This window comes from Delphinapterus leucas, chromosome 15 (assembly GCF_059928025.1).
Source record: "Delphinapterus leucas isolate spDelLeu-1000000601 "Yukka" chromosome 15, BTC_Dleu_Yukka2, whole genome shotgun sequence".
NCBI lineage: Eukaryota > Metazoa > Chordata > Mammalia > Artiodactyla > Monodontidae > Delphinapterus > Delphinapterus leucas.
Window position 1 is genome coordinate 21,102,538 of NC_143143.1, and position 19,839 is coordinate 21,122,376.

Below are 19,839 nucleotides of genomic sequence, written 5' to 3' on the forward strand. Positions count from 1 at the left end.
ACTGTAGCTCATAAATCAGTGCGAGAAATAAGAGTAAACATTCAGGCACGATAGTCGCTACAAGGAACAAAAGTAATATTAGAAACAGCTGCATTCTCAACAAGACTCAGAAAACACTACGTCCATTCAACTGTAGAGAGGGAATAATCTGAAGTCAATAAGGGTTGCATGGAAAAGAAGAACTGATTGATAAAGTAAAAGCCACAAATGGAGATGGGACTCCACATTTCAAACTACATATCAGTGAATAAAACAACTCAGGAGACACTTGTAGAATTCCGAGGCAAAAGAAAAAAGTGATAGAAGAGAAAAGAATTTCAGAGGACAAACCTGTCAAGTTTATTAAGAATTTAATGGAAAATCCAGATGAATGCTATTGATCAGAGTAGAAGTGCTAGTAAGTAGCGAGGTAAATTCATGAACCACATCTAAACATATCCTGATTCAATGTTTTAACTTAAACAGTAGAGAAAAATCACAAAGCATCCAGGCAGGGAAAAAAACAACCACACAAAATGAAACAGTTTGTCTGCAGAGGAAAAAGATGAATCCAGCTGACATCAAATTTCTCTTCTGTCACACACACACACACACACACACACACACACCACAGGACAGTAGAACACTGTTTTCAGAAGGGTTTTTGTTTTCTTTTTTCAAGGTTTTGCCCTAAAAATTTTAATTCAGCCAAATTATTGTTCATGTGTGAGAAAAACAGAAAGATATGCTTAAACCTACCAAAGGGCTCAAATTAAAACAGTAACTTAAAAAAAAAAGTTATTGATAAAACTTCTCCAACTGGTTAAAAGTTATTGATAAAAGTTCTCCAACTGGTTGAGAGATAAATAAAAACAAACAACTAAAGAAAGGTATAAATTAATGGAGGAAGGAAGGTGAATACCGGCACCAGTAAACACAGACTTATGCTGTGACTACAGTAATGAAGCTTACGGCCAATATCAAATGTAATATTTGCACTGAGATACATTATATGAGATGATTTAATAATAATTACTTAGAAACAAAGCCCTCAGCAACAGCAGCTGCCACTTACCATTCCGTTCTCACCCTCCTTGGCCCCTGGCGATGTCTCTTTCTACAGTTCGCAGGTAAGCTTTTTGCTTTTAGCTGTTACACTTGAACTCTTTTATCAATTATCTACGCTTTACCTAGCACTTCTGTGATTTCATCAGCAGATAGAGTTTGGGGGAAATGATACCCAGGTGAGTTCAGGATGTCAGTTAAAAACTATTTTTAAAATCATGGGAAAAGTATCTTTAAGATGCACGAAGTGTTTTATGAGGATTAAATACGAATTCGATTTTATCTAGTTCTTTTTCAGCATTATAAAGATGCTTGAGCCCTTCGCAGATTTTTTTTAAACCTTCTGGCTCTACTCTTTCTCTCATTCCTCCTAATTTTGTCTATTTGTGCTCTTTTTTGTTCTTGATTAAATACCACAGCTGTTTGTCTATTTTATTGATTTTTTCAGAGAATCAGTTCTTGGGTTTTTTGTTTAAACCAATATTACTGTTTTCCTAGATTCATTTCCTGTTTTTATCTTTCCCAATGATTTCTTCCTTGTTTCCTTACATTTGTCTTATCATTCTTCCAACTTTTGGGGTGGAGTCCTTAGTCAATTCATCTTCTTCATTTAATAAAGAAGCTTGTCTGCTGTGGAGTAGAGCTTTGACTACAACTGACTAGTTTCTAAGTATTGTACACATTATCATTATTTTCCACATATTGCACAATCACAATCTTGAAATTCTTCACTAACCTGAGTAATTAAGAGGTGTAGTTATTTTTGCTTGTTTTTTTGTTTGTTTTTGCGGTACGCAGGCCTCTCACCACTGTGGCCTCTCCCGTTGAGGAGCACAGGCTCCGGACGCGCAGGCCCAGCGGCCATGGCTCACAGGCCCAGTCGCTCCGCGGCATGTGGGATCTTCCCGGACTGGGGCGCGAACCCGTGTTACCTGCATCGGAAGGCGGACTCTCAACCACTGCGCCACCAGGGAAGCCTGATCATCATCATATTTGAAATAGGTTAGTAGGAACAACGAGAGCTGACCATGGAAAAGTCCAAATAGAGCAATAATCGTGGGAAAAAGGTAATGTTAGGAAATACAAACCATCTTTTCTTCAGGGGCCAGCACAGAGTAAGAGATGTCGGAGGGGTGGACACCTCAGACACATCTGGTGCACCTACCCCTTGCTTCACTGTGGTTTATGTGCGAACCGCCCGTCTCTATCCCTCCCCATCACTGTGTCCATTTACTTCCTGGTCACGCCACACCTTGTGACCTCCCTCTCCAGCGGTACAGGAGCCTTTGTTATTGCAGCTCCTTCCGTGAATTCAATTAAAACCCACAGGCTGGCAACACTCACATTTTTGCCTCCAGCCCAGGTGACTTCAGCATAACCACCCAAGTTGTGTCTTCATCACCTAATGAAAAGAAATCCGTTCAAACTAACCCAAGGGAAAACTGGGGTTTGTGAAAGGATGCTGGGGTGGGTGCCTTGCAGATATAAAGTGCAGGCAGTACAGTCAGACTTTAATGGCCTCTCTCTATTGTACACGCAGTCTCTGTGTCTAATTTAAGATGCCACAAAAAGAAAGAACACGATTGCTGGCCCTTCTATAGTGGTGGCTGAGGAGTGAAGTCTTGTGGGGCTCTGGGAAGCATGGGTTCTTCACCAAGTACTGAGAGGAGGGAGCTGTGGGCATCTCCAGTCCAGGGTGGGTGCTCTTCCCAGCTCTGGGGGTGCTCGGCCAGGAGAAGGTGCATAGGGAAGCTTTTTGTCCCTGCTAAGTTGGCTCGGGATGGAGGGAGTGGGGAGCAGGGGAGGCTTCTGTCTCCATCCTTAGGCTGTCTGGTGCTCAGGTGGTCAGACCTGCTGTTGGTAGAGTGTGAATTGGTTTGTTCTGAGGGGGAAATCCTTGGATACCTCTTCCTCTGTGGTTTGTGATCCATTTTTCCCCATCGCACATGCCCCACCAACTCTCCCCAGGACCTCAGCCAAATCTTCTTATCCAGCAACAGGCACTGATTATGAGATGCATTTTGCACTGCTGCCTCCTCCATGTCCTGACCTCAGACCTTTAGGTGGAGGCCTGGCTGGACATCTGCACTGGCCACCAAGGCCCCAGACCACAATGGAAACCCAACCTTTGCATCAGACTCCAGCATTGTTCGGAAATGTGGGTGTGGGGTGGGGAAGATTTAAAGGCTACCCACATTCTTGATTCTGACTCATAACAAAGATGGAAGGTAGGCTTGTGAACTCCAAAAACATGGGAGCTGGTTCGCTTTGATAATTAAGAATTAGGGGGCTTCCCTCGTGGCGCAGTGGTTGAGAGTCCGCCTGCCGATGCAGGGGATGCGGGTTTGTGCCCCGGTCCGGGAGGATCCCACATGCCGCGGAGCGGCTAGGCCCTTGAGCCATGGCCGCTGAGCCTGCACGTCCCTGTGCTCCGCAACCGGAGAGGCCACAACAGTGAGAGGCCCGCGTACTGCAAAAAAAAAAAAAAAAAAAAGAATTAGGGATATAAGATGGCTCTTCAGTAGCCGAGTTCTACAATCATGGATATTTTAAAAATAAAGCTTTACTTTTTAATTTTATCTTTAAAAGTATTACACAGGAAAATAGACTTTTATTAGTGTTAAGCACTATGAATTTTAACACATGTACAGACTCATGTGATCACCACGACAATCACGACACAGAAGGGTTTCACTCCCCACCGCGCACCTGCCGCACATTCCGTCGTCTGCCTCTTTATATTCACACCCTCCCCCTGCCTTAAACCCTGGCAAGCACTGAGTTCTTCTCCACCATTTTAGTTTTGCCGGTTTGAGAGTGTCATGTAAACGGAACCATACAGTACGTAACCTTTCTCTCACTCGGCATAATGCCTTAGAGCTTCATCCAAGTCACAGTTTTTGTTGTTTGTTTGTTTGCTTGCTTTAAGGAACAGTAAATAAAGATTTTACATAGGCCATTTAGGTTGGAATTGTCAAGAAACTTTGGGTAGCCCTCAGGTAATTGGTCTTATCAAACCCAGAGTCCAGAAAAAAATTATACAAAATCGGTCCAGAGAAAAAGATCTAAAAATACTACATAGCTGGATCTTTTCCTTCAGTTCTTCACGTCTGTATTTGCTTTTCCCATGATGCCCCATAAATTTGCAATTTAAATTGAAATCACAGCTTTTTAAACCACCCAGACTTTGTAATGTCAGCCAGTCCCTCCCAAGCTGTTGATGGACCATGACAACCAAGTATGATAAAATAATACAGTGATATCAAAGCGAGAGGGATCCAGGTGGGTAGGTCAGCATTTCCCAAAGTGTGAGATATGTACCACTACTGGTTAAAAAAATATTTGGGGGGCACATAGACATGCCTTTAAATGCCACCTAATCACATCATTACGAAATAATCATCTTTTCTTTTACATTCTATTCAAATCTTCTGATTACGTCATGGAGAAAGTCTTAGGTGCTATGATGTTAACACCTCCCTAACAGATTTTTTTCTTTTCTTTTTTGCGGTACGCGGGCCTCTCACTGTTGTGGCCTCTCCCGTTGCGGAGCACAGGCTCCGGACGCGCAGGCTCAGCGGCCATGGCTCACGGGCCCAGCTGCTTCGCGGCACGTGGGATCTTCCCGGACCGGGGCACGAACCTGCGTCCCCTGCAGCGGCAGGCGGACTCTCAACCACTGCGCCACCAGGGAAGCCTCTCCCTAACACCGTTTGATCTCTCTCTTTAACAGAAAAAAGAGGCTGCCTCAGGCAGAATGTGGCACAGGCAACAGTACCGGGCTGGAGTCTAATCGCACTGTTTGGTTTTTACTCCATTGGTTTCTATGACCTGTTTCTGGCAAGTGATGATTCTCATTTAAGACAGTGATATAAAGTTTCATGCTTAAGTAAATAGGTTAAAGCAAAAATTATGAGTGGACTTTAACACCATGTAAAGGTTATAAAAGTATTTGTAGATGGCACCCGAACGACTGAAGATTGGGAAACAATGTGTCAGATTTTAGACAGAACTTTGCTGACTGTGTGATCGGAGAAGCTTGTTGACAGATTACCCCAGAGGCAAGACAAACCTGGATGATTGCCTAGCTCTTCCACCAATGGTTCACACACACAGACTCTCAATACTCATCATTCAACCGACCCAGTGGAGCTCTCTCCACATCAAAGCTCTGCTTGGCTTTAAAGGGAATTGTGTCAGAAATGACACAGTTCATCCTCCTGAGGGGTGGCTGCCTTCTCTTCTCCATCATACCCTTCTCCCTCCAGTCTCCTCTGCACCACCGTCCCAATGTTCTCCTGTCGTTCTGCAGGTGCCAACTAGGCTGGAGAGAAGTCTTTCCAGAATGATCTTTATGGTCCACCCCTGCCCATCCCTTAGCCTCTCCTTGCAACCAAGACCTCACCCTCCAGCTTGGACTTCTATCTGCACCAAACCACCCAATCAGAGAGGCTCTCACATCCTGTGCAAGCTAGGTCATCTCTAAAACATGAATCTCTGAGCATCTCCGCACAAGCCAAAGGAAATGTGCAGAAGAATGGAGAGCTCTGAGCTGCTCTGAATATGGTACCATGAGCTGGGGACAGTGACCAAGCTGCAGAGGATTTCTATCCCCTGGAGAAGCAGTTTGGAGCAGTGGTGGCATCACAAACTCAAACTCCTCAGGGACTCTGTGAGCATGTACAGGAATGACAATAAGAAGCAGTGGGGATTGCTGGCTCCCTCCCTGGGGGTTGGTTCTACAACCAAATGGGTTTCTCCAACGTCGGGTCATCCTGGCTCCAGATTCTTCTCCTCCCCATCGGCCCAACAGATAAGGCCCCAGCTTTCCTCACCTTGACAAAGATCCACATTATGCCTTTTGTCTTCCAGGCATTCCCATCAGCTTAGTGATGGTCATATCTCCTCCAAGCACAATCCAGGAAGGGGGACCCTCAACAGTAATAAGATCTAACACGTACTTATGACATTGAATCACTACAACAACCTAGCAGGTAGGAATGCTTGATATCCTCATCTTATAGAGGAGAAACCAAAGCTTAAAAAGGTAGCAGCTAACCCCACAACTACCATGTGGCAGAGGCAGGATTAGAAAGCCATACAGCCTGCATCTAAGGCCCACCCTCTCAGGGTGATGAGAGGACAGCTTATGGGTAGCATCCAGCCCACAAACCTGTTCTGTTCGGTCCACAAGGGTTCTATAAAAGGTGTGAATCAGTAAAACACAATTATAAATCGAGAGTTCACATTTTTTTAAAATGTCATATTTCAAGCTTTTTTCTAAAAAAAAACACAAAAAACCTAGAAGATCTGGCAATATAGGATGGCAAGAAAAGTCTGTTAGGGACTGACTACTGGGACAAGTGTCCCCCCACCCCTTAATGCCCCACAGCCAATTTCATTTCTTCACATACATGCCCACAGAGTCCCTATAGGATGTTGAGTCTGCGATGCCATCACTGCTCCAAACTGCTTCTCCAGGGGATAGGAGCTCTCTGCAGCTGGGTCACCACCCCCAGCTCCCAGTGCCATAATCAGAGCAGCTCAGAGCTCTCCAGCCTTCTACACACTTCCCTGGGCACCAGCCACCTGGACTGGGTAGAGGTGCTCAGAGGTTCATGTTTTAGAGATGACCTTGCTTGCACAGTTGACATTTCAATCATGTCCAAGTTTGAGTACCTATAAAAAATAGCTTTGAAACAAGTACCTCTCAGAGTCTTTGTGTCTATTTCCTCCTTGTCATCCTTGGTAGGAAAGAACAATCGAATTAAGTCAAATTCTTTCCCTCCTGATAAAATGACGGTCAGACAGAGATTTGGCCAAGTCGCCCAAGAATTTCTGGTTAACGGAGATGTTCATGCTAGAAAAAATAGGAGAAAGAGGCCTCAAAGTAGTAGGGATTTTGCCACCACAGAGCTTTGCAGTGACTTAACTCATTTCTCACAGAATTAATAATTCAGATCCCACACTGTTTCAGCCAGAAGTGGTCATAAACTGTAGAGGGTATAACCAGCCACTTCTAAAAATGGGGCTCGATCCTGGGAAATGCTACCTCCACTTTAAGCCATCTCACTTGAGCAAAATGAAAGCTGTCGGATGATTTCATACCTTCATTAAAACCATCAAAGCAGAAATGCACTGCAAAGAGGCTGCCAAGGCAGAGGACATTTCCTCATGCTCCAGCAGCTCTGGCGAAGGTGGGGAGATTCAGATCCTGATTACCTTGGGGGAAGGCATCATGGTGTTCGATCGTGTTTGAAAGAAACCACACGTCAGCCCCCTAAATCTAGCATGCCATCAAGGCAGCTCCCTTGCCAGGCATGTTTATGAGGCTGGAACAAGAATGAGAAGCTGGGTGATACACACACTGAGTGACATGTGCCTTTTCTGGGTTGGAGCAAAGCTAATTCAATCTTCAAGAATCTCAAGAGGTTACCTAAGAACACTGCATTTATAAAAAGGGCCTCAAAGGCCTCCAGAAAGAGGGACTCTGCCATCTCTCACCAATTTGGGGGGGACCCTGCAGCCTCCAAGCTACAGTAGAACGTGACGTTCCTTTCTTTGGCTAGTTCAAGGATACCTACAGGTAGATGCTTGGCCCGTCAAGCCAGGGGCTGTATTGGGAAGTATGTTAGGTTCAGACCCCAGCCTGCTGTCACTTGGAAGGGTCTGAAAGATAGCAAGCCCTTAAGAGATGTCATCATCACACCAGCACCTTCCCTGACTCCCCTCTCGTACCTGGTCCCTATGAATCCATCCGCAAAACCTGCAACTGTACCTTCAGAAGGTACCCAGCACCTGCCCACCTCTCACACCTCCACCATTACCACTGCAAAAGCCTCCTAATTAGTTTCCCTGCTTCTGTCAAGCCGCCCAAGAGATCCTTTTAAAATACAAGTCAGATCATATGACTGCTTAGCTCCAAACCATCCAATATATCTCCCCACTCGCTCAGAGGAGAAGCCAAAATTCTTGCAGTGTTTTGGAGACCATTCTGGCAGTATGTATCTCGAGCCTTTAAAAAAGTTCTTCACTGTGACCTAGTAATTTCACTTCTAGGACTCTATGCTAAAGAAAGAATTAGAGATCTAGGCAATGGAGAGTTACTTAAATAGAAAAAAAAAAAATTGGGGATCAGCAACTAAATGTCCAAGAAGAGGGGAATGGGTAAGTGCTCCACGGGACCACATGATAGAATGAGACCCAGACACTGAAATCAAGGTTTGGAAATATTTAATGGTGTGGGAACATCTTAATGATGGAATATTAGGCAGAGAATGCAGGATTGAAAATTGTGCTTTATGTATCTATACTACGGGTCTTAATTTTGTTTGAAACAAACAAAAGTCCCAGTTCTGCTGCTTCCCAGCCAGGTGGCTTTGGTCAAATCTTTGAGTCTCTGAGAAGACCAGTTTCTTCAACTCTAAAAGTGAGAGGGGAACATTTTGGATCTCTCAGTTTTCACTGGTACATGACACAGCATAGACTTTTTAAAAAAGTAATAAATAAATCATAAAAAAAAATTCTTGCAATGCCCTTCATGGATCTGAATGGGGGCCTGGCCACCTCTCTGAATTGACTTCCCATAACTCACCTCCTTGCTGTGGCCACTCCAGCCATTTTGCCCCTAGATTTCCCTCAGTCACACCAGAGATCCTGCTGTCCTCAGAGCCTCTGCATTTCTTTTCCCTCTGCCTACGGTGCTCTTCGCTCAGATCACACATGCTTTGCTCCTTCACCTCCTTCAGGTCTTTACTCCAACATCACCTTCTCTGTAAGGCCTTCCCGAAAACACCCCGTCTAGAATCGCAGTGCCCCCCTCCCTGCCCACCGAGCTCTCTCCAGCCTCCTTCCCTATGCTTTCCCACAGCACCTGTCAGCATCGGACATAGATATACTTTACCTACTTCTTTATTGACCATCTCCTTCCCACCCCATAGAAAGTAAGCACCACAGGAGCAGGGATTTTTGTCTGCTTTTTTTTTTAACTGCTCTCTCCCCGGGGACTATAACAGTACCTGGCATGGAGCAGATGCTCAGTAAATACCTGTTGAAGTGGTGGCTGAGTCACCAGCACCGCACCCTGCACTCTCTCGCTCAGCCTCCCGAGACCCACGTGTGAAAAGCCTAATGAAAGGCTGGGGCCAGCCAGTAGTCTTGGAACAGACTCACCAATTCCTAGTCATCCTGTACACCTAAGCATAGTCACTCAACAACTATTTATTGAGCACATACTGTGTGCCAGGCACCACTCTGAGCTCAGGGGACACAACCATGCACAAAATAGACAAGATTCCTGCTGTCCTGGAGTTTCCGGTCTGGTGGGGGAGACTGTGAGTAAAAAGAAAAATGAACAAGATCATTTCAAATTGCAATAAGAAGTAAAAAGTAAATAAACCAAGGTGGAGACAAGAGATAGAGGGTAATGAGGAAGGTGGGTCAGCTTAGACTGGGTAGCTAAGGAAGGCGTCTTCAAGGTGACATGTGAGCTGGAACCTGCGCGATGAGAAGCAGCCAGATCTAGGGATGCTCTGGGGGAAGAGTGATTCAGGCGGAGGAAACAGCCACTGCAAATGTCCTAAAGCTTAGGCATCAGCTCCCCGGAAAGTGGGGGCCCCTCCTGTGACCCCATATGCCAGGAGTATTTTCTCTCTCAGCATATCTTGTTATTGGATTTGTCTGCCCCTTCAATTCTTTAAAGGAGAGTCCTTTTGTATCTTAATTTTTCTAGGACTTAACACAGTGCCTGGCATACAGTAGGTAGTCAATAAATGCATGCAGAACTAAAGTGATTTGAAAAACACTTTATTTTTTGATTTGGCTGTAATCAGAGGTGAAATTGTGCAATGAATGTATTTAGCAACAGCATCCCTATAGGGCCACCCCTTTCACCCGCCTCCTGCAAAAATCCCATCTGCTCATTGAGACCCCTTAACATACCACCTCCTCCAGAAAGTCTTCCCAAATTCCCCCAATCGGATTTTGTCTCCCCGCCATGCTACAATAGCTCTGCTTGCATCTCTGTTATGGTTCCTATCGTCAGCTCTGACTTGCGTAAAAACTTCCCATGAACATTTCATAACCCATCAAACTGGGAGGAACCCAGGAGCAGGACCTGTGTCTTATTCACCTTCAGGTTCTTAGCACTTAGCTCAATAAAGGAATGACGAGAAAATCAACGACCGATAATGACAGCCAACACTTGCTGGACACCTTCCACATGCTAGAAATTTTCTGAGCACTTTTACATGATATCACTCGTTCAGTCCTACATGTAGGCAAGAGGGTTGGTCCCCATGTGCAGATAGAACTGGGGTACTTGTTGGTGGACCGACACTCTGTGGTAGAAACCAAGATTCCAACTCGTTCATTCTGATTCAAGAGCCCAAGCTTTTAATCACTGTGCTGAAACTGTCTTCTGATCTCTATTTTGAGTTCATCTCATCCATGAACTCAGGGCTGCCCTCCTTCCCTCTTTCCGGTGTTCCCTGAGGCACTGCTTCAATGCCAGCTCTTTTTTCCACCAGGCCTAGGGTGGGTCTGGGATTCCATTACCTGCAGTGAGCACCAAGACCCGGGGGCCCTGAGTGAGCAGGAAGCCACCACCTCATCAGGGTCGATGACTACTTACCCATCTGAAGGCAAGCTTTGGGAGCCCTGCTATCACAGACACCCTCTAAATGGGTTCTGTTGACAACATTTGGTAAGTCCCAAGGACAATTTTCCCCATCGGAGCTCCTTTTATGCAGCTAAAAACTATTTACAAAGATATGACATTGTCTTCCCCTCTTTATACAGTGAGATCAAACTGTCTGAGAAAGCAAGAGTGACACCCTGCCCCGCCGTTATGTTTAAGCCTCACATATGCATCGCAGGGGGGAAAAAAAAGGACTTTGCATCCTGAGATTTCAAAAAGACATCCTCTCTCACATGAGTCTCAAAATTTTAAAAACAAAAAACAGAAAAAAGCTCTGAGCCCCTTTCACATAAGTTGCCAAGTCCCTAGTGGAAACAACTTTACTTTTGACTTTTGTAACACTGATGCCTGCAGGTATGTAACGACCTATGGAGATACGATATCCGTGGGGGAGGCCGCTGATTTTCCACCAGCAAAAGCAGTGATGAAACCAACAGTAAACTTGTGGGATTTTTTTTTTCTTTTAAACACCTGCTATACCCTTTATTCAGGGAATCCTGTTCTTCTGAAGGCTAGACTACTTTGTAAATATTGCAAGCACCAATACTTTCTGAATGCTCATACTTGTGCTGAGTTTTCCTTTGGCTTGTCTCTTCCAATCATTAACACATCAAAGGAATCTGAACGCTAGACACATCACTGGATTTACTTACACTGGATTTTCTGCAGACTAGTAGTGTTTCCTATGATGCTGGTGCATAGCTCATCTCAGTAATTTTAGATACTACATTAGACCTACTGGTGAGAAAATTTATTATCTTTTCCACTTCACTTTCATTCCTTCTGATTACATTAAGGAGAAATGTTTCACATTGATATTAGTATTTCTTTAACTGCTCTTCTTAGTATCCCCTGACGTCCTCTTTTAAACAAAGATAGAGCAGGCTACAGGCTTGGAACATTCTAGCCACTTTCAGTAGCAAAAATTCAATAGCACTGTTTGTTTTCAATCTACTTATTTTTATAATTACTTTCTAATTATGGCAGGTGATGCTGGTTTTCCATTTAAGGTGGTTTTCAAATAAAGTTGTTTTCTAAAAATATGTTTTTGTTTTTGTTTTGTTTTACGGTACGTGGGCCTCTCACTGTTGTGGCCTCTCCCGTTGTGGAGCACAGGCTCCGGACGCGCGGGCTCAGCGGCCATGGCTCACGGGCCCAGCTGCTCCGAGGCATGTGGGATCTTCCCGGACCGGGGCACGAACCCGTGTCCCCTGCATTGGCAGGCGGACTCTCAACCACTGCGCCACCAGGGAAGCCCTAAAAATATGTATTTTGACTACATTTGCATAATGGGTGTTAGGTTTACAAATGCACAGCACATCTCTAGAAGGATACACAAAAATGGATCCCGTGACTGCTTCTGGGAAGAGGAATTGCGTGGTGGAGAGACAGAGTGGGAAGGAGTAGAATGGTTTTCACTGAATATCCTTTGTCATTTTTGAAGTCTGCACTATGGGAACATATTATCTATTCTACAATGTACACACTGCAGAAAAATCAACCCAGTTCTTTATAAAAAATATAATTTTTAAATGTTAACATAAACATACAAATTATTAAGAAAATAATAGCAGAGGTCATGCCAGGTTTTGGCATATATGAGGCAGTACAAAAATGACTGAAGCCTGGAAAATGCTACCCTCCGAAGATGTGGGCGTGATGCTGCCTCTCTGAGAACAGCACTGAGAGGTCCTTGAGCCTCCACCCAGAGCAGACACCCTGGGTTTCTTACTCGTGGGGGCCGGCGGCCACGAGCACTGAGATGGAACCACAATGAACACCGCTGACTTCTGAGCTTGGGAAGCCACTCCCAGTGGACTTGTGTCCGGGAAATCATGTGATGCTCAAGCCCCAGGTAACCCAACCAGTCCATCTGGCCCAAGTTCCTTGGAAGCACACGCTCAGTAGTAACCCCTTGCCCCCCTCTCTCTCTATGCCGTTATCCTCTGAGGAAGCCCCGTGAGAGAAACATCGGACCAACAGCCCAGCTGTGGAGCTCGACAGGCAGCAACTACCTCTGAAATGCTAAGTTATTTCCATCACTGTGGCTTTCACCCACCTCATCCAGCTGCCCATGGACTACAAAACCCTCCAGCCCATCCGTGCAGCCCACTAGGAGAACACAGTGGCCGCAGAGCCGGTCTACAGCAGCTCGGCACTGATTCCGGCAAATGGTAGGCGTTTGACAAATAAATGGATTAACCCGCCCTGGGGTTAGTTCTGGAGGGGAGAGAGAGTCCCACAGGTTTAGGTAGACTGCGTGACCTTGCAAACGCCCTCCAGCCTGACTCACAGCCAGCGAGCTTACCTACCCGCCCCAGACCCACGGCCGAGCCCTCGCTCACAGAGAGGGCGTGCCCTCCAAGGGCATTCATTTCAGGCGATCTGAATTCGGAGCTGTGTGCTTCCGCCCTCGCCCCGCCCACTCGGTCTCTCAATCATTCAGGAATGATGCGTGAAGGTCTAACCAACGAGAAGAAAAGTATTCTACAGTCCTGCACGCCAGATGCATGGAACAGAAGCAAGCCCTTCAGGTAACAGCACCTGTTGGGCATCAAGCATGCCCTGAACCTGTTAGGGACTCTTGGGACATGACTCCAAATATCTGGGCAGAACAGCAGCCCGTGAAGAACATGACCTCCAGAGCACCTTGTTGTCTCGTGGTGGCTGTCAACCCACACTTCCCCTCATTTCAGGATAGGAAATGGCACGGGTAACAATCAAAAATCTTAAATGGGTACAGCTCCTTCACCAATCAGAAGAGACCCCTGCTGGCTGCAGAGACAAGCAGGGTCTTAGGGGCTCCCTGCTGGGCCGGGCATTTGCCACCTAGCTGCTGGCCCTTTGTAAGGTCCAGTGAGTTTCCAGAGCAGAGGGCATCTCTGGGGGAGAGAGTTTCCATCCAATATGGAAACATCGTATCTCAAGGACTTAAGACCCCATCGATCATTAGACACATCCTAATTTCAGAGATATTAAAAGGTGAAAGAGAAAATGTGCTTCTTAGAATCTATGTAATATTTTAACATCCGAAACAGATGTAACAATGTGTGCCGGTTGAATAGCACTGGGGCTGATCCGGGTCTTTCCCCCCTAAATAGCCACATACCAAAGGCCATGGGGAAAGCCCAGTCTTCATTCCAAGCTCTTCCACTGTCCCACCCAGCTCTAGGGGGAAGCAAAGCCAGGCTTCAAAAAGCCTCCTTGAGCGATGACAGTCCTTCTTGCCCATCCTGAATGTTCCTCGGTGCCTGACAAGAACTGTACATGTGCTGGAACTAACTACTATATCTCCAGCTGCTGCGAGGCTGACAGAGACCTACAAGGCAGACAGAGGATTTATGGACTCAGCGGATCCATTTAATCAGCATGTGTGACATCCTCCTGGACAGAAGCAGGAAAACTCCTTATGAAGACGTGTCTGCACAGACACTGGAATTGTGTGTGCGGGTGCCCACGTGTGAGCTGTGCGTGCACACACATCTGTGCACACGGCAAGCACGGGTCCATCTGTGCCATGTGTCCATCAGTTTGTTAAAGGTGGTAAAGCCTTCCACATTCATTACTTCCCCTGCCTCCTGCCTTTGGTTTTATTTCTTCTTAAAGTTTGCCTTTCTAAAGTTTGGCTTTGTTCTTGAAATTTGATTTCTTGATTGAAATGAGCTGGATAGGGTGATAGACCTTATTCTGTGCTTTTAATTCTCTTTCTCACTTAGACTATTGCCTCTAGGGCAAATGCTATGTCTTCTTTGCCTTACGCCATCCACAGAACACCACTGCCACTGAACAAATAAATAACCAGACTTGTGGAGTCTAAAATTTACAGAACAGGCTCATCTATCACAATTTTGACACCAGAGCACAGAGTCAATTATCACATATTCACTTGCTCTTGTTGGCATTTCAATGCATTTAGAGAAGATTCACTTCGTCTTCACACTGCCACCCCCCAACCCCAGTCGCTGAAAACTAGCAAAATGGAGGACACTTTACACAAAATTCAGTTTCCCCTAAGACTTTAAAAACTACTGGACAATGCACAACTTATGTCTCTTTATGAAAGATGAAAGCCCTGAATACTCTGTCTCATACTCAACCTTTGATGCATCCCGAATATAATCTTAGATTGGGAGAAGCATTTTCACATACATTGTCAGATATCATTCTCATTTTAAAGGTGAGCAAACTGACACCCAGAAATGAGAAGTGACTTTTTACCAATGCAGGAGGAAGGAGAGAAGAAAGGGAGGGAGGGGAAAAAGGACAATTAAAGCAGAGTTGAAAGTAGAACTTAAGGCCAGGACCCCTCCCAGGCGTTCATGAAACTACTTTTCCAGCAATTAATTAATTCCTCAGCCCCACGTAGTAACAGCAGTGGGGAAAGAAACAGATAGTTTTAATACTAATAGTACTGATGGTGGTAAAAGGAGTGTTCGTGAAGTAGTAGTAGTAATAGTGGTAACAGTGATAACATTACTGTCTTATCTTTATACACCAGGGAATTTTCCAGGGCACTTTCATATACAGGGTTTCATTCATTCTTCAAAACAACCTTCTGTGATAGTTACCACAGGCGCCATCACATGACGAGGGAGCCAGGACTCTGTTTCCAATTACCCAGCATAGGGGACTATCTCCTGCCTTCTGACAGCAGGTCCTATCCTGGGTCCCTTGGTAGCATGGTCTCACACTGCCTCCCTGTCCAAGCAGCTAGCCGACCCCACCCTGCACACCCAGCTGTTGAAAGTAGAACTTAAGGCCAGGACCCTTCTGTATGTGGAGCAAATTGGGAGAGGGGAAGCTACCCAGGTGCAGAGGTGAGGTAAGCTTCAGTGATGGGCATTCCTAGGGTGGCCTGAACTGGGCTAGTTCCAAGAGAGGATTCAGGCTGGGGGTAAGGAAGGTGCAGATTCTGTCTCCTGGCCTCTGGCCAATGGTGCCTCCCTGGATGTTTCATTTTGCCTTCAGGCACCGTTTGTCACCTCCTGGTTTATCTCCACTTACTCACAGAAAGAAGTCTCTCCTTTTGATTTTTCCATTGTCTACCTGACTGGGGCCTCCAGACCTGGGAGGTTATCCCCAGGGGCTTCAAGGTGGGCAGATCATAATGAGATCCACTGCCTGCAACTCTGCAACTCTACCTTTGGAAAACACAGTCCCCTACAATAGGTGCAAGGGCTCTTTGGCCATGTCTACCCAGTGGACACTGGCTTTATGGTGGCAAGCTGTGCAGAACACTGGTTAGAGTACTTGGCTGGAAATGCACACACGCATGAGCTCACACACACACACACACACACACAGCGTGTATGTGTAAATCTTGGTGGGACAGTGCATGCCAATGACTTTTGGGCCTAAATTTCATCAGCTTGCTTTGAGTCTCATTCCAGATGCTCTCTTTTTGGGTTGCAGTTTTCACATCTGTGAAATGATAAGGGCAACAGGCAGAGAGAGAAGCATCTTACCACCTGCCGTCCTAAGTCATGGAATTCAGGAATAAAGTGAGAGCATGGGTTTTAAAGAAAACCATCTATCCCCATCACTTCTGCAACTAACGCATATTACTTGAGTGATAATAGAGTAAAACACATACAGAGAAATGTTCTGGAAAGTATGGAAACAGCATCCAAATGGGGCAGTATTACCTTATGCAGAAATGACCATCCACACCCGAAACCCTGGGCTCTGGGGGTGTGGATTTGCAACCCAAATAAGCACAAATCACACAGCCCCTCCTGATGCTAGAGGCTCCTAGCCTTCCTGGGGATGGGTGACGGGGACGGGGATGGGGCTGTTACTACCAGACCTGCAGGCCAAATGTTCTTTCGGAAATATAAAGGGAGAAAGGGACGGTAAGACAGACCCTGGGAAGTGGGGGGTAGTAGAGAGAGAAGTGGAGCTGTCAGCATGCTTGATGTTAAATAAAACCTACCAAGACTCAGTTGAGAATTTTAGCAGAATCCAAATGTGCTATATAAAAAAAAAAAAAAAAAAAAGGCACGGCTCCCATCTCTAAGGTTCACAGCTAAGCTGGCTTAGAATCACACATGCCAAGGTTAAAAATAAAAAGCAGCCATCCCTGAATGACACAGGCTCCGAGAAGGAAGCCTGAGGTATGGTGTTTGGTGGCAGAGCACAGAAGAGGGAGTGCAGGGGCTGGGTGCAGGGAATAGGTGTTTAGTGGAGGGCTCAATAAAAGCCAATGCTCACAATTTTGCTATTTTGCACTTAAAAGGCACTTCACTTTGGCAAAGGGTTTCATAATGATCTTTAGATTTTCCATCGAGGAAACCCTGCTGTGCATTAGAGTATGGCCATGGCTGACCCACATCGTGCTCTGCTGTTAGATGTGTTTGCCTCTCTCACCCCACGGTCTGGCTCAGACGCTGTCCTCAAATACTTCGTACACCCAGATGGGATGCCTGGGGGGGGGTCACAGCTTGGAAAGCACCAGACCTGCCATTCTGTGCCACCCTCCCTATTCCACAGAGCCAGCATAAAGGTGCTGGGGCCACCCACAGACCAGCTGTGCCCTTGCTGCACTCCACTGGAGATGGACTGTGTGTCTGCTTCCTGAGGAAGGGGCATGTCCCACCCCTGGTCCCATAAGCCATGACCACTGCAGGCCAGGGCTCCCTGGCAAAGGGGATAAGTTGGCCCTGTTGCCCCGATCCTTACAAATCCAGGGTCCTTATTATGAGCCCCGTGGGGTCCTCCTTCTAATGAAGTTGTCCTTTATCCAATATGCTTATGACTTTCTACTCCCTAGAGGGTTTACTTTAAGAAAATTTTTAAAGAATAGCCTCAGCTACTGTGTCAGCTACCATGTTACCCCTCCCCAGTTCCATTACTAGGCAGACTTTTGTAGCAAGTCTTCAAGGGGTCAGGCAAATGGTGAGAAATTTGTGACCCAGGTTTTATGGGGACCACATACATTACACCACCCCCAGGGATGCCCTGCTCAGCCCACACATGGGCCAGTCCTACATTTCAGCACCATACAGGGCTTGGGAGGGAAATGGGCAGTGAACAGTGGAGGCTACTACCTTCCAGAAGTTTCAGGCTATTCCCAGACACCGCCAGCTTGGGTGACTGTCATCCCTGGCAGTGCAGTGGGAGTCTGCCTATGACTGGTTGCCCCTATGACCCTAGCCAGCCTTCATCTGAGGTGCCTACAAGTATTCCAAATTCCACACCCTGGCTGCTGGTTTAGAAGCATCGCCCAGTGCGAAGTGTCTCTTTGGCACTTTTAGAGCGCTTAGAAAGGCCTTGAGAGGCACACAGGGCAGGGACTTTTCCTGATCCTTGTGATGGACCAGAAAATCAAGGCTCAATGAATTTTAGGAATTTGCTCAAGCTAAGTGCAGAGCCAAGACTCACATCCAGGGTCCTTTCCACTATTCAAAAACACTAATTCAGGGTCAGAGTGACTGGGAGTCTCAGGCCAGATACAGCAGCAAATACCTGGAGCTCAGATTGAGACTCCGGAAGGGGCCTTTGTCATGCCCACACCTCAGGGGATGCCCTCTCCTTCAGCCTGAACTCCGGGGACCTCGCCCAAGCGCAGAGCCCTGCCGCGAGGGGGCCCTCTTCGGACCTTCCCTTCTCTGGGTCCGTCAAATGCCAAGAAACATCTGGCGAGACTCAGGACAGGGCTGTGTTCAGGCAGCACCTGTCCCGGCTGCCCCTTCCCTGCGCACTCAGCTTTACCCCAGACGCTGGACACGGAGCCAGCCCTCCAACTCGCCCCGAGGTCAGGCCAGAGATCTCCCTTCCCTTCCGGCGATTCCAGAGACAACTGTCCTTCGCCGTTCAAGAAACCGGGGCCCGTCTGCACAATCACTGGGAAGTTCTGGATAAATCCTTCTGCTAGAGTTCCCCCACCCCCTCACGTGTCAACCGGAGCCCACTCAGCGAGCCGGGTTAAGGGGAAGCGAAAGCGCAGGAGATGGCTCAGAGGACGGAGCCGATTGGAGCCGGGGCGCGCTGAGTGGGGCTCCCCTCCTTACCTGTACCAGTCCAGCCCGCGGCCGTAGTTCCTGTCGAAGAAGTGGGGCTCGGTGCCCAAGGCCCGCACATCCGGGTGCACGCGGATAAACTCCAGCACGGCGCGGGTGCCCCCCTTCTTCACGCCCACAATGAGGGCTTGGGGCAGCCGCTTGGTACCCAGCTTTGGCGAGCCGGAGTGGTTGGAACCGGAGAGGCGAAGGGCGGGCGCGGCAGCGGCGGGCGCGCTGGGAGCGCTCGGCTCGCTGGGCGTCGGGCCCGGCAGATCGCAGGGCCGGGACTTCTGGAGAAGTTTCTGGCCGCCCGCGCTGGGGCCGCGGAGGCAGCGAGGCGCGCCGAGGAGGCGGCTCTGGCCGAGGTCGTCGCAGCAGCACAGGAGGCTGTAACACAGGTAAGTGCAGGAGAGCGAGAGCGTGAAGGCGAAGAGCAGCCTGCGCGCCCTCCGCGGCTGAGGTGGCCCCGCACGGCCCAGGACCCTATAGGCCATGGCTCCATGGGCCCGCTCCGGGGGTCATGGTTTCCGAGGGGGCGCCGGCGGCGGAGCGGCTGGGGCCCTGCGGCCGCCTAGAGGGCTCGAGCCGCGCGGCCCGGGCCACGAGGGTCGGGCATATGGGGCGCCGTCTTCTCCGGGAGCTGCCGGCCCGGGCGCGCACCATGCCCGGGGATCCCGGAGGCGGCGTCTCCTCGGGGAACGGGCGGCGGCGCCTCCGACATCCCCGCGTTCTGGGCTCTGGGGCTCCGGGCAGCGGGGCGGCGCCCGGCGCTCCTCGGCTCTCACGTGCGCCGGGTTAGAAGCGCGCCCAGCGCCCGAAGCCCCATCCCGGATCCTCGCGCCGCGGCGCCCCGAACGCTCGGCGGCGGCGCGGCGGTGCGGGCGGGCGGGCCGGACGGTGGCGCTGGCCGCCGGCCGCGTTCCGGCTCCTCGAGAAATGCGGGGCCGAGCGCGCTGCCGGCTCTATTTAAGGAGTCGCCTGACGTCAGCCGCGCGGGTCCCCCGAGCCCGCGCCCCGCCCGGGGACCCGGCCAGCCCCTTGGCCCCCCTTCTCTATCCCTCCCAGGGACACACCACCCCGGGCCCTCCCCACGTAGGC

General features: G+C 48.1%; 1 protein-coding gene across 1 annotated transcript in view; it reads right to left on the reverse strand.

The window, feature by feature from the left end:
* The window catches only part of HS3ST2 (heparan sulfate-glucosamine 3-sulfotransferase 2), a 93,632-nt gene extending 74,397 nt beyond the window's left edge, over positions 1–19,235 (reverse strand). The window contains exon 1 of the mRNA XM_022588557.3: positions 18,751–19,235. Coding sequence (XP_022444265.1) covers positions 18,751–19,235 — 485 coding nt within the window. The remainder of the gene's footprint in view (positions 1–18,750) is intronic.
* Positions 19,236–19,839: the final 604 nt, after the last annotated feature.